Here is a 15,778-nt window from a genome sequence, read left to right on the forward strand (position 1 = left end):
TATAGACTAATCTCTTCTTGATCTGTTCCAGAATATTCTCAGACACTGATGTTGTACTAACAATCTATAGTTTCCTGCAACCCTCTTTCCCTTTTTTTTGAGATAAGTGAATAGATATTCTCTGATCATTTTCAATAGTCTCAAGCTTCAATGCTGCCTCTTCATTCTGACCTTCATAATTACCTGGCAAGATGCATATAATCTTTTCAGAGAAGATTGAGCTAAAATAAAATTGTATAATTCTGCTTTTGCTTCATTCCCTTTTGACATCTTCACTGTGCAGTTGGTATACTGATTCTTTTTATTTTGAATATACCTAAAAATCCATTTTTCTTCATAGTCTCTCTTGCCAAAACTGGGTCTTTCTGGTTTTAGCTTTCCAGTCACCAGCTCTTAGGTTCCAGGCTACTTGTATATATTCTTGTTTGTTGAAGTGTTCCTTTTTCTACCTTCTAAATGTGCCCTCTTTTGTTTTCAGATGTCAATCAAATTCCTACTATAGCTACTGGCTGCTTCTGATGTCTTCCATTTTTTTCCTCATTGAAATTTTTAGCAATTATTGCTCTGAGTTTATTAATATTAGCTTTTTTTAAAAAAAACAGGATACTTGCTGAGTTACACCCAACTTTAGTTTCTTCAAAATCAAGAACTCCAGTATTCCGAGATCACTTTCCTCCAATGTTCCTGCTACTTCCATTTCTTCAGCTTAGTCTTCTATCTCAGTTAGAATTAGCTGGTCCTCTTGTGCATTTCTTCACCCTCAAGGATTTCCTGGAACCATGCTTGGCAGAGATTGTTTCTCAACAGATGTTGGGTACTTTGCTAAAAATTAACAAAAAGTATGCATGTCAGAAAACACAGTGGAAGAGATCCTAAACACAATCAGCTCCAGTGCTATAAACACAGACACAGATCTGTTCCAAAATATTCTTTAGTTTTTGAAAGAAACAAGGGAGTTCAGCCAAACATTGTTACATAGGAGGCCTTCAGAAACTTCACATAGTTTTGGATACTCTGGTTCTGGTTTTCTGATCTTTGAAGAGTGTGTTCTAGTTCCTTCAAAGATACTTCATGATGTTTCTCTCGCTGGAAAAAAGACAAATAGACATTAGTAATAAATTTACACGTTGGTATTTTCAGAACCAAGTGCTTGAAAAATGAACTTTTCAAGTAATTCAGGGGTTTCTTTTATGTTCAAGTAGGAGGCCAGGTATTTTCTCATCAGGTAAGCAAATCTCTGCATTTGTGAGGGCTGGCTGCAGTAATCACTTCTGGTTAAAAGTGATCACACAAATTATCTGTAGGTTGAGTCATGGCAACTGAATTTCCTTCTTTTTGGTAGAAACGTTTCGCTGTTTGTCCAAGCAGCTTCTTCAGTCAGGACAAGCAGCGAAACGTTTCTACCAAAAAGAAGAAATCCAGTTGCCATGATTCAACCTACAGACAATTCCACCTGGATGACTGAGAATCTTCATCGACATATCACACAAATTACTTTCTTGGGGTAGGGTTTTATAACATATAATGATAACCTGTAACATGTATACATTTAGCAGTCCTGAGCTTTGTTCATAGGTATGTACAATTTACAATTATTTCCAGAAATACTTTACTTGAAGTGGAACAATCTGGTTTGCGTTTTCTCTTCCATAATGTATTTCCAGTATATGTGTATTGTGTGCATGTGCATATGTGTACATGCTTCTGTTTGTGTAAAAAGTGATGAACAAAGGATGTGTTCTATATTAATTCTATGACATTCTGCTTGTGTGTGAATTAATATTAGTTTCATGTTTATTTTTAACTGTCAGCGTAAATAAAACAAAAGTGGAAAATGCTTAAAACATAACATAGTGGCCCTGACACAAGGAAGGAAGGAAATATTCTGTTGGAGCAAGGGTTTTAAGACAGATGTGCTCTGTATCTATTGAGCCTTCTGATGCCTTGTTTGGAATGGTTAATTTAAAAAAAAAATTAATAGTTTGTGGGAACTATTGTGTTGATTACTTTATATAGGTGATACTCCAAAAACACCCTGCAAACACATGAATCCTGGAACATTTTCCAAAAGGAAATATGGTGGCTCAATATTAGGGCACATAGCCTTCATGTAGAAGACCCAAATTCAAACCTTCCTATCTCTAGCTAAGGCTGGGCAAGATTTCCATTTGTCATAGCTATTTGAGCTCTCCTTCCTAAATGAAAAAAGATGGAATTCTGGGGATTTAGTTGTGATCCTAATGATATCACCTGGAAGCCCACACGAGTGCAGATTTAGATCCTGTTTCCCATCTCTACACTAAATTTTCACATGAATAAAAAGCAGCAGAAGCATTCTATGCATGCCTACTTAGCCTCCACAAGTCCATTGAGACTTTGGCTGTGCTGTTAACCATGATTACCTTGGACGGATCAGCCTAATTGATCTTAATAGGAATATTAAACCGCGTAGACAAGTATATGCTGTACTCACTAAAAAGTATTTTTAGGACTGCAGTTAGGTTTCTTCAAGTTTCTCTTCATCTATCTTAATGAGCTTTATGATTTGTTAGGGAGCTGATCCCAGATACCCTAGGTTTAATTCAATATCCTGACAAGATCAATGTAAGGTAGAAATGCATGGTGAAACTACATGGTGCATTAAGTACACACTGTAGTTTGTAAGTCCTTGTTCTACTTATGATTTACTCCAAATTATGGCATATATTTGGAACTCCAACCAGCCCACGTGCGAGGAGGGGATATTTAATCATTTCCTTTCAGCCATTTCCTTCTCAAAATTTGACTCTCTGACCCTTTGCAATGATCAGAGCTAAAAGAAATCAATGTAGAGGATTTTCACTGGAGTCTTGGAAGTAAAGGCATATAATTCAGTACCCAGAAGAACATGCACAGAAAAGGTTTTCTGTAGTTGTCCAACACTGTTGAGAATAAGAGGTCTGGGGTATGAAAGGAAAAGGACAGACAGCAAACAGTAGAAAGTGAAGATTAAGTGTTCTACAAATTCATACTTTTGTAGATATTGAACAGAAACTGCATGATAATCATGGAATAAACTGGAATATTTATGTGAACTAGAGGATCATAGCTTATTTTATAAATAAAATATACTTTATTTGGTAGGTAACAATGTGATTGATCTTTTTAAGCTCCTACTGAAATCTAAAGATGTGAAATTCTGTCTTTGAGTTTAAAAAGTTCAAGACAAATTAAAGTAATACTGAAATAATAAAAGGAATAGTACTAAAATCAGTCTTAAAGTAGATGATATGTTATTATACACATCAAGCTTTTTGGTAGGGAAAAAAGTTTACTTACACAGTCTAGTCTTTTGGATAGCTCTTTCTTTTCTTTTTTCTTCTCTCTTAATTCATTTTCTACATCCAATATTTTCAACTGAAAGGATTGTTCCTTAGAAGTAATTTTTTCCAGTTCCTCTGCTAACTATAAGAATTAAACATCTTAGGGTTCACTTGAATTACATTACATATAGTTCAACAATAAGCTATTTTATGTTTCTGGGTGGTCACCATACATGCTTGTCAGTTATAGAAATCCATATTTTAATAGAAAAATGTATAGGAAAAAAACAGATTGAAATTATATGTTTATGACTTTTTATTACATTAACATTCAAGTATAGTATGAATAATTTAAAAAAACTACTACTATTTTCAAATAACTACACAAATGGACTGCCTATTTCTTGGCTCAATCCAAAATACCAAACATTACTTTTTTAAAGCTATATCTGTCTGTGGACCCAAGTATTGGCTGAACCCTTTTCTTCCATTTAGAGAAACTAATTGAAGCTTTTCTTTGAGTGAGGAAAACTATCTGCGATCAAGAAGAGAGTTTTGGTTCAATCCTTGCTATTAAGTATATTATCAAGAAAAAGCTCCCTTTGTGGAACAAAGCCTCTTTTATACAATTTGATTTTTTTTTACCCAATTAGTAATTTTATCTTATGTTTCTCTGATTGCATGTTTGTACCTTCTATTTTTTTCATCAGGATGATTTTTTTTTCAAGAGGAGGCATTCAAAATTTGTTTTTCTCCATGCTGTTCTTTTCATGGATTAAGTTGACAGTGTAGACAGACTTTCAGTATTCTTCATTACAAACTCTCTAATATGTTATGTATGAACATGCATGGAGAACACATAAAAAGGGGAATCAAAAGGGGATTCTCTGTAACATGGGAATTATTTAGAGGATGGATGCACTGGTTGGCAATTTTTTTAGTTGTGTCCAGGTGAATGAGAACGATTGGGTTACAGATAAACTGAGCAACTTATTCCCAGCATAATTCTATTTTACATGTGCTTAATTTGAGCAGAATTTAGGATTGGTACTAACTTTCAGTGTTATGTCTCACTTTGATAATGTGGAAAGTAATCAGGAAACAGTATCTTTGGGCATTCATCTTCAAGAACCTCTATCTCAACAATGACTAATTAATAAACTGATTACAAAGGGTAATGTGTGAAAGCAGAAAATGAACTAATGCTGCTTCATGAACTCTTCTGCAAAAGCCAAAGAAAACTCATCTTGCAGTGTCACGTACTAGGAGTTATAGTACAATATGAGAAACAATGCATGAAAATAGAAATAGTGCCATTTACAAATTCTTGAAAAATGATGTACTGCTAAGCAGTGCTAAACAGCACGTCCAAAAAGAGAAACAATTGTGAATTTCAGACTCACCAGTCTTGCACAACTGTCTTCTAGAGAAATGAAGAGGAACTTGTTGATAGAATACATCTAATCTGGAAACCCCACCCATCTAGTATCAGGGGAAAATACTTCCAGAACTAAGGAAATGGGCTTTGACCTAGGACTAATGCCCAATAAAAGTTTTGGAAGGGAGGGAGGATTTCCAGTATGAAAGGATAGCTCTTTTTCATTGCTCTGTGATTATATACATAATTCTAGCTTAATGAACTGTTATTTCATTCACCCCAAAAGGGTTTTAAATTAATTGGGAAGCATTATGTATTGTGAGTATATGTGATCTTTGCAGTCATGTGTATGTAGACAGATAGACTATTCCTAGTTTCAGTAACAAAATATTCAGCAGTCAATACTGATTTTACCTGTTTCCTTCCATTTTCCAAAGCAGCTTCTAGTTGTCTCGTTAAAGCATCATACTCTGCAAGTTTCTGTTTGAACTGCAGTTCAGTTTTCTGAAGGCTATCTTCTTGATTCACCAATTGATTTTCAAGTTCTTTGTTTTGCAATTCCATTTCTTCTAATTTTCTTTTAAGTCAAGTATACATACAGGTGTAAGAATATCACACAGAGAAGTAAGTAGGAATAAGTAGCTTTGCGAAAAAGCAAGTATCATACTTACCTTTTAATTTCTTCGTATTTTAACTGAATGTTGTAATTTTCCTCCTCCAAAGAAAGCTGTTTCAAAAATCCATTACTATCACCTATCTGTTTAAAAAAAGGGGGGAATGTTAGTATATCCAATGGAGCTATATAGAAATGAACTAGCTATGAAACTAGCTCTATCCTTCACTGCAATATTGGTGGATTAATCCTTTGTAAATAGAAATTGCTCTGAATATATTTTGGAAGAGTAATATAATCCAGGATTGTGGAAGATCTGTTTCAGGGAGAATTCAAGCAGAAGCCTTTTGTCTTCCCCCAAGGGAGAGTTCCATGCAGGATGAGAAGCAATTCTTCCATGCTTCATCCTACAGAGCATCCTTCTACATGCAAAAGAAGGCGGAAAAAAATTGTTCTCCATGTTCTCCAGTATAAGAATAATTGCTTTCCCATCTGCCCTACAAACAAGAAGACATGACATCCAGATCAAATTATTAGATCCTGCTCTGGTTCTTCTCACCTTCTGAATTAAGCTGAGCAATGATAGGAAATGGACCCCTTCTCCACTGAATTATTTCAGCATGTGTTCACCTGCCTCCATCTTTCTTGGGGGTGGGGGCTTATATTGTCCTGGATTTAAAATATAATTATACTATTGTGCTTTTATGATGCTATTTTATTTCACTGCTCTGCTGTGCGAAACCCACTGTTGAATTATTTATTTACTATACCAATTAGTTTTGTGATTTTGTCATTTCACTGTAAATTACTATGAGAGCATTTGCTGGATAGGGACTACATAAATAAAAGAAAACTCTTGAATTGTAAAAGTTTTGCATTTTGCTAACTAGCATGTAACAATATATTTGTCAACACAATGATCAGGTTCTTGCCTTTCTTTTGGATACTGATTTCTTATTGAAAGAGTTGCAGTGAGAGAGATAAAGATAATTTCATTAATCAATCTTCAAAATTGAGATTCTGTGATCATTGTATTTTGGGACAAGCTCTCTGTACCTTCCAGACTGATAGCTGTTGGGAATTATGGCTTCTGAATTAGGTATTTGCACAGAGGCATAGCTTGCACTGAGAACTTAACTGCATTATTCTTCTACTTTATTATATCAGCTTTATTATTTCAGTTTCTACCCCTCATGCCTACCCAAAGAGTTCTCAAAACAGTTAACAATTAAAAAATAATTATCTATTTTGTGCACCCCCTTGTGCCTCCCTTGCAGCCCCGCATACCCTCCCCAAGCCTTCCTCGCATCCCCACGTACCCTCACATTCCCACACATTCCCACGCACTCTCACATTCCTGTGCACCCTCACTGATCTACCCTCTCCTTCCCCCGACTGTGCTTTACAACCGCATCACTTAGTGACAGAAATTCTGGTCCCAATTGTTGCTGTAAGTTGAGGACTACCTGTACATAGTATTTTTAAAATGCCAGTACAGTAGAATGCAACAGGCTACTCTTTTTCTTGTTACAGCTGAAAGGTCACTCATTTGTTTCCCCACTACTTTACAGTTCTGTTGGAAAAGAAAAGCAAGGGAGGTCTTCAAAGTGGGAGAAGGTAATTCCTTAGTAATATTGGTCCTGGGCCATTATAGGCCCAAGCCAACACTTTGAAATCAATTTGATATAGCACTACTCTAAGAATAACAGAAAAGAATAATTCAGAACATTAATTCCTTGAAAAACTAGAGTTAGCTGAAAAAGAAAACCTCCCTCATTTTTAAAAATGTGGATAATGATAGTCAACGATTGTGATGAGAGCCAAGTTGCCAGTTCCTTAATATCTTTCACTGGTTTAAATATCAAACAGGAAAGTTTTAGTCTTGAAGCACCTGAGCCTGCAGCTCCCTAATGGCTTTGGATTTTTCTACGCAGCTCTTTTGGCAGGAGAGGAGCCTTTCCTGATCGTTCTGCAGTTTCTCTTCAGCTGCTTTCTGCAAATCATGGGCATGTTCTACCTCCTTCTGGTGAGCCTCCATTTGGCTCCTCATCTGTGTAATTGCATTGGGAATGGAGGAAAAAAAAATAGATTTCAGTCACTTTTTTCACCTTTCTGCAGTCAAACCATAAACCATAGAATGGAACACAAAGAACTGCACTGTAGATTGCAACCACGTACCACATCCGTTTCTAAATCTCTGCCTCCTGTTATAGTTCTGCTGTCGTGCATGACCTTTTCATACCTTGTTCTCAGTTCCTCAGCTTCCATTTCTAATTTTGTCACCTAGGATAACATTTTATTTTACATATATTGTTATTTATATATGAATATTTTGATACATACATGTAACAACATTTTTTGGACTGCATTTAACATGGTGTCAGTCAGTGGTGTACCCAGCATATTTGACACACAGAATGGATCATTCTTTCACATCCCCTTCCTTCATTGCTGAAAGCCAGTTTGGTGTAGCAGTTAAAGAATCAGACTAGAAATCAGGAGATTGAGAGTTCTAGTCTTGCCTGAGCCACAAAGCCAGCTGGAAGACCATGGGCCAGTCGCTTTCTCAGGAAGAAGGAACTGGCAAGCCACTTCCAAAAAATGGTGCTGTTTGACTTCTGGGTGAGGAATGGTAGACTAGGTATCTCTGAAGCAGTGGAGATGCTGCTGTGGCAAAGACAGACAATAAGCATGGTCCAACGGAACCTCTCCGGACAATGAGAGGACAAGGGATTGCCCACTTGTGCTCCAGATGGCTGCTCATGAGGAGACGGCAGGATGGTGGTCAACTCGTGAGTCTGAGTGCATAGGAGACGATGGAAACCATCAGAATTCTCAACCATGGCGGAGCCTTTAAGGACAATTTGGTTTGTCTAACCTCACTTTCTAAACACTTTTGGATTTACAATTATTTTAAAGTTAAAAGAGGTCTTCCAAACAAGTTTGAAAAACTACCAGGTGAGTAAAACTTCATCCCAAAATGGAAGAAAAATTAACTAACGGCTTAAAGAATTTAAAGAACATAAAATAAATGGCAAAAAGCTAAGTAAGAATTTAAGGTAAGAAACTTTTAAACAAATTAAGGGACTAGACAAATTTAGAATATTAAGACTTTTGCTAAGAATTTTGAAAAACCGCGTAAACAAAATATCTGTGTGGGGATCTAAATTATTTAGTCTATTAGGAATGAAATCATTGGCTGAAATTTGAAAATAAAAAAGCAAAGAAACCTGAGACTTTGTGATTACAGAAATGGAACACCAGAGGAGACTAAAGTTCCAGGCAAGAAAGAGAAACATGAAATTTACAAAATGACAGACAAAAGCATGACACCTGAGACATTTCAAAGCTAAATAGCTAAATTGACAGCAATAGTTTCTGCACCTCCAAATGCATTTTTCAAAGATTCTAAAGAAGAAATAAAAGTTATGAAAGAAAACAATGTGGAAGAATTTATAGACAGACAGGAGGAGGAGGTGAAATAAATCTCAGGTGATGTAGAAACACTGGGAAAAAAAGAAATTGTGGATTATAAAATAGAGATATCAGAGTGGAAATCCAAATGATAAACCATGAGTTGAAAGATGACCTGGGCAAGGACTTATTAGATTTACAAAACAGGGCTTCTAAAGTCTTGAAGAAATCTGTCATGGCGGGCTCAGACTCAAAGGAGGAGACCAACAATGAGCAGCCAGTTCCAGAGTTGCTGGGCAAACCTCTGCCTGAGCAGCTGCATGCAGAGGTAGGGTTGCCTGGCAACCAGCATGCACAGCTGCTGCCGGTCTTGGAAGACGAGGAGTCTGAGCTGCCACCCCCCACCCCCCAGTGCAAGGGCTTGCCGTATGGAGAGGAGAGCAGAGCAAAGGCACTCTGCTAGGCTCCCTGCAAGAAAGGAGCCTCGCCCTTCCAAATGAGCAACACCGGGGGGCTGCTCCCATTTAATAAGACCAGCAAGCTCAAGCCTCTCTGTTGGCAACAACTGTTTGTTTACCCAGACTCCTTGTGCCTTGACTCCCGATTTGAAACCTTGTGACTTTGACTCTGGGTTTCTCTACTGTGTGTCTATATGTCTGCACTCACATTTCCTTTGCCGCTTGTTTATTTACCTCACAAAACTTATCAGTGAAGTTTGCAACCACCTCTCTGTGTGCTTGTGTGTGCTTGGTTTGGGATAGGAAAAAATCTTTTGAGTTGGGAGAATGAAAGTTTGAATGGAGATTCAGTCCTCAACAGCATCTTGATGAATTAAAGATCAAGATTGTTAGAAACCTTAAGCAAGTATATATGGGCCTTTTCCAGAGCCTACTTTGATGCTCTCCCTTCAGCACTGCTGGCAGGAAGATTTCATGGAACTCCTTATCTACAGAGACTTTGTTCTTGTGGATCCAGGGAGGTAGAAACTCTTGCCCATGTCCTCATACAGTGTCCTTTTTATGGTGCCCCAGGATGTGCTCTGGTCTTCCCAATCATCTCTAAATTTGAGGGTGATACTGATAGATTTTATGTTTATTTCTTTTTAAGGGATGCTGACTACATTCACACACCAGGTGGCCAAATACTTTTATCAAGTTACACAACTGAACAAAACTTTTAATTAGATATACTGTTGCACGTTTTATTGTTTTCCTTTTTCCTGATAACGAATTGTTGGATTAAACTATTTTTCTTCTATAGCACTTTTTTGTTGATTATTTGGGCAGAAACCACAACAATTTTTGGATTTGCAAATAGATGGGGGAGGGGGGTTATGGGAAGAAGTGAACTATGTATGTAATCTTACAATAGGGCATGGGGAACTATTAATTTGCTTGTACTTGTTGCAAAGAAGATAGGAATCACTTCTTCAAATATTCTTTATTCTATTTCTTTTTCCACTTCGTATTTTTCTTCTCATTTACTTCTGATTTTAGTTTGTATTATCTTTTAGTATTTAATAAAATATTCTTTAATAAAAAGTATTTTTTAAAAAAACACAAAAAGTTGTGTTAGTTTTTGTGCTGTTACAATGTTAATTAAGCTATTAATACAGCTAAGCAGCTCTGGCCCATCACCTCCTCCCCCAGCTCTCTTTTTGTGAACCAGTATTGCCATTCTTATACAATGTTTGGAAATAGTATTTTTAAAAAACATAGCATAGCAATGGAACTGTCTGATTTTAGATGTCTGCTTTCCAAAAAGTTTCAAAAAATCATTCCTTTGTCCAATCTTTTTGCGAACTACTTGCCTGCTAGTAGCAACATATATAGCCACCCCACCTCATATTTTATTCCTACAGATGGAACACAGAGCACTTGTGCAGTTTCAATTTTTTTTCCTGCTGCAATCTAGCCAACTTGGAACATTTTCACTGAATAATCTGGATAGGATGCTTTGTTCTGATTTCTGATGTTATGCATAGCCTAGTAGATATTAGGCTCTAAATCAGGGTTCCCCAAAGTGGTCAATATTGACCTCCAAAGATGGTGGTGGTTATCATTTATAGTACTATTAGTTAAAGTAGTACTCATTAAATTGTTTTCATATAATAAATGTTTGGGGGTAGATGAACAATCTGAAACTTCATGAAGGGGTCAATGAGCTGAACTAACTAAAACTGATTGCTAGACTAATAGGGAAAGCATACCTTCAATTCATGTTCTGTGTAAGGAGAAAGTATCATCCAAATTAGGCCCACAGCAACTCACCTCAGTTTTATATTGCTCAACCAGTGCTTCCTGCTGATGTACTCGTTCATGTAAATTTACAAGTTCAGCTTCTGCAGAAATAAAATTTACTTCCAAAACGGCAAGGGATGCCTACAATTAGAGCGTAACTAGCATAAATACTGGTCCAGAAAAAATTAATGGCTCAATAAAAAGTTTTGGATTTTTTAATGTAGATACATAAAATTCAGTGCTACAAGATGGAATCTTAGATTTACTTCTGAGTAAGTCCCCTATTAAACTGAGAATTATTCTTAGTAAACATTTTGAGAGCTAGAATGAACATTTTAAAAGCTTTCCATCCAAAAGGAGGATTATTCTGAATAAAGACTTGACCATCTCAGGAGGATTAGGCAATGTCTATTTCCATTACTGTATTTGCCGTAAATCAAGACAGCTCTCTAAATTTAAAGACAAATCATTTAGGGAAAAAACTCCCGGAATTCCATGAAGAATGTTGGGCTGAGTAAGGCTGAACTATAAATAAAATTTTAGATAACTTGCCTTTAGTTTTGAATTTTCTATAGAAATCTTCTTATTTTCAGAAGCAATAAAATTAAGCTTTTGGATAATCTTGTTTGATGACTTTCTTCCATCCTCTTGTATTCTATTCAGATCCATTACAAGGTCCATGGTCTGCCTTTAAAGTTTCAAATACAACTTCTTTAGCAATTAATATGCATAATAGTATCCATAATACTATTTAATTTTAAATAAATTGCAATTAATTATAACTTAATTGGTTTAAGTACAGCCTCCCTATTATCAACTTTTTAGATGTTTAGATGTGTATCTTTATATATTAAGTAAACTGTGTTTCAGAAAATAAATTCTAGTTATTCTAACTGATGACATTAAAGGAAAAGATAAGATTAAATTAACTATCTGATTGGGAATTTAAGATTTATTCAAGAGTAGCAATGTCTGATCTTATGTCCATCTATTTTGTGGTATGTCATGGTATATTGCATGGATTTAGCGCTTCCTCTGTGTGTGCAGTTTGATGGCAAAAGCAATAATCCTTTACAGAAGAATTAACTCACTGAACTTAGTAGCTTTCCTCTCTGCAATTAGGAGGGGAAATACTCTTCTCCGCTACCAGCATGGAAATGCATGTACATTATCTTCCATGAAGCATTCTGATGATGGAAGGATGTTGCTGTTCATTTATCCTATTTTACTGGCTATAGAAGAAATGCTGCCAGACTGGTCAAAAAGAAAGAGATTATTCTGTCTCTCTTCACCAGCTTATTTCTGTATTGGCCAGGGTCAAAAAGAAACTTCTTCTTTCAACTGCCACTATGGAAATCAAGCAATCTGACAGAAGAGAAGTGAGACATTCAATCTATTCTTCCTCTAGAGGCCTGTTCATTCACCTACATGAAACTCTCAGTCACTAATGGTGACCAAATGAGTATTTATATCCCACACAGATTCCTTGCAAATGAACCACAGTAGAACAAATCTACCATAATAGAAGCAGGGCAGGATGTGACTAAATGATAGTGCTTTTGTATCTTCTTCTCAATGTCCTTAAAAAATCTAATAGATGTAATGGCAATATAATTGTTGCCCCACTACAAAGACTAATACAGACATTCTCCAAACAAATGTACTGCTTAGGAGCAATGACCACAATTCAGTAAGCCCTACGCTAAGTCTGTTTTATTTCTAAAACCCACTGGAAGCCACAGGAAAAATGACTGTAATCCAAAAACCTCTCTATTGTAACTTTGGGGCTTGTTATTTATTTAGCCCTTTGATTCCTATCAAACATCCAAGTAAAATATCCTAAGTAGAATGGAAATTATAAACATGACACAAATGACATGAAAAATGAAAAGCTGCTATGTTATACCCTTTAAAAAGAGGGAGAACAATTATTTAGCCACAGGCATTTACTTACTTTTTCAGACTTTCAACCTGGACCTCAAACCTGATTTTTTCCTCTATTACTATCTCATGATGACTTTTCCAGATATTAGAAGCTGAAAATGCCTCAGACAATTGGATTTCCTGGAGATAATACAAAATATAGACTTCGTAATATAAAGACCTCATTTTTAAACCTGACAAATTCCGTAAGCTCAGAAGTTTTTATTCAAAGCAGTTTTGAAGGAATTACAGTAGAACACAGAGTAACATTTGAAACCTCATCATAAATACACTGCTTAAAAAGTGGAAAAAAACTCACTGTAAAATGTAACTGCGAAATAACCTAACATCACAGTAGAATTTTACTAGGCGTGTTTTTCCTCAATGAACAATGTTAAAGTTTTGTTTGGAAATGAAATTGTCTTTCATTTTAATGAAAAACAAAGAAATGACCACAACCTTTATACCCCAGGTAATTTCTCCTTCATTGTTCACCCAACATTTACAGGCAAAAATAAGAGAATGTTGCTTAGAAACATTTCTATTTCAACTGCCATGGATGTCTGATTGGCTAATGCCAATGGAACTGCTGTCAACAAGGAACCCAATGAGATCATAATGGGAATTGTAAGCTTTTTTTTTTTTAAGTTGATTGGAAGCTAGAAAGTATTTGCAATAAAGCTGCACTTCACCAGTTGCCACAGGTAACTAGGAATTCCATTTAAAGGAATGAACAGGCTGATAGAGAAGTGATGCTTTACCCCACTCTTCTTTCTTGTGTAGAATCAAATTAAGCAGGCTACTAGAAAAATCCTCCCCTCTGGGTGAAGGGCAGAAATCCAGGGATTGCTGGTAAAACAAAACTCCTAGCCCCTTCTTTTCCAGGCTAGGAACTTTTGTATGCTTATTTACAAGTATGCAACAGAGCACTGTTAGCATCAAACACACACACACATCCTACTCCAAATAATAGTTAAAGAAGGCTTGTTGTTAAAACACACACATACCATTGACACAATATTCAACTGGATGTTTTTTAAAACAGTGCGAAACATTTAGCTACATCAGCTAAATCAAAAACAACTATTTCGAGCCATAGATGAAAGAAACATCAGAAGCACTTTGAACCTTGTGCGACCATAGCATTTTTTTGCTATTCATTAAAGCAGGGTTTCTCAACCAGGGTTCCATGGAACACTAGGGTTTGGTGAGGGGTACTACGGGTTCCCTGGGAGATCATGATTTATTTAAAAAATTATTTCAAATTCAGGCAACTTCACACTAAAGAGCTAAGTTTCATATTTAGTTTAGTTTAAGAACACTGCTAATGCATATATACAGGCCTATACATGAAATGAATATAATAATGTTTTAACTTCTGGCCTATATTTCAGCCTGAATGTGCAGGGGTTCCGCGAGGCCTGAAAAATATTTCAAGGGTTCCTCCAGGGTCAAAAGGTTGAGAAAGACTGCATTAAAGTTTGCAAGCCTTCTTTCAGTGCCTCCACACCAGCCTGAAAAAAGAGATGCCACTAATGTATGAGTTGCATTAAAGATGTATTGCTTTAATGATACAGTTCATTAAAGCAGCAACCATCTTCTTTTAGGCTCCCGTGGAGGCCTGACGAAAGTCATTTGCCCACAAGATCTGAAAATTTTCCAATTTTTTTTTCAAAATGTGCAAAGTACCTCAGGGAAACCAAATGCATCGTACATGAGAAGCCAACCATGTGGACCAAACAACACTATGGCATATAGTATCTACAGTGTAACTCCTTACTCAAAATTAGACTGAATCTATTTTTTTTCCTATCCATTCAGCTGAACATTACCTGAATGCATTTATGGGTTTCTTTGAATAAAAACAGGTACAATTTTCAGAGAATTCCCAACAATGTATGTGCATGAAACAAGTAAGATACCCGCACCCTTCTATATGTATTTATTCATCAAATAATGTAAAATATTCATGTGTGTATGTGAAGTTGAATTTCTATTAAACTACTGGCCAGTTATCAGTCTCCTTTCAGGAAGGTATAAAGCAGAAGGTATTAACCAGTGGGCAATGGAATGTTGAATGTCTGAACGCTGAAGAAGTGTTGAGGACACTCTCATAAAGTGGCTACTATGGAGGTGTGGCCAGTCCTATTACCCACTATCCTCTCACCTTGGCTTCTAAAGTTACTGACCTTCTCCTTAATTTTGGAAATTAAGTTTTCGACAGCCACTTTCATGCGTTCAGCTCTTTGTTTCTGAACAACAGCTGCTCTTTTCAGGGCATTCCTCCTTTCCACTTTTCTTTCCTTTTCGGCCAAAATTTGCTGCTTATATTCACCAACTTGTATCTTCCATTGAGCAATATTCTTCTCTATTGTCTGCAACAGAATTTTTTAAGTATGTTCTGAGTACAAGAAGTTTAATGTGAACGTTGGCTAGATGAAGGAATTGACATATAACCAAACTGTGTTAATGAGAAAACAATGAACAGATAAGGAAGTTTAGGCTCAGCTTATCCAAGAATAAAGATACCTCCCTTTTATTTAAGAATGTTAAGTTCCATTACTTGGTCAAGGCTACTGAAAATGTACAACATGTGATAAAGTATTCTGAATATCTACTCCAAATAATAAGTGCCGAAAATCTGAACTCTAATGGAGGCTGCCTGACCCTTGCATACACTGTCAACTCTATATCCAAGGATAAACAGCAAGCCTGGGAAAGGGAGGAAAAATTATGCTACTGCTTTCTACTTTCTGGAAAGTAATTATTTCACTTGTACACAATCAAAACTCATGCAATCTATTAACTAATAGTGTAAACCCTACGGGCACCTACTCAGAAATAAGCTTTTTTTTGCATTCAAAGGAGATTACTTCCCAGTACTGTTATGTACAATTACACCCTAATT

General features: G+C 36.2%; 1 protein-coding gene across 1 annotated transcript in view; it reads right to left on the reverse strand.

The window, feature by feature from the left end:
• Positions 1-910: 910 nt before the first annotated feature.
• The window catches only part of ODF2L (outer dense fiber of sperm tails 2 like), a 36,940-nt gene continuing 22,072 nt past the window's right edge, over positions 911-15,778 (reverse strand). The window contains exons 12-21 of the mRNA XM_063299870.1: positions 15,060-15,245; positions 12,902-13,011; positions 11,500-11,635; positions 10,978-11,088; positions 7,472-7,576; positions 7,185-7,343; positions 5,352-5,437; positions 5,095-5,257; positions 3,319-3,444; positions 911-1,086 (exon numbers count right to left, since the gene is read on the reverse strand). Of these exons, the coding sequence (XP_063155940.1) occupies positions 958-1,086; positions 3,319-3,444; positions 5,095-5,257; positions 5,352-5,437; positions 7,185-7,343; positions 7,472-7,576; positions 10,978-11,088; positions 11,500-11,635; positions 12,902-13,011; positions 15,060-15,245 (1,311 nt within the window). The 3' untranslated portion in view covers positions 911-957. The remainder of the gene's footprint in view (positions 1,087-3,318; positions 3,445-5,094; positions 5,258-5,351; positions 5,438-7,184; positions 7,344-7,471; positions 7,577-10,977; positions 11,089-11,499; positions 11,636-12,901; positions 13,012-15,059; positions 15,246-15,778) is intronic.

This window comes from Candoia aspera, chromosome 3 (genome assembly GCF_035149785.1).
Source record: "Candoia aspera isolate rCanAsp1 chromosome 3, rCanAsp1.hap2, whole genome shotgun sequence".
NCBI classification, from domain to species: domain Eukaryota; kingdom Metazoa; phylum Chordata; class Lepidosauria; order Squamata; family Boidae; genus Candoia; species Candoia aspera.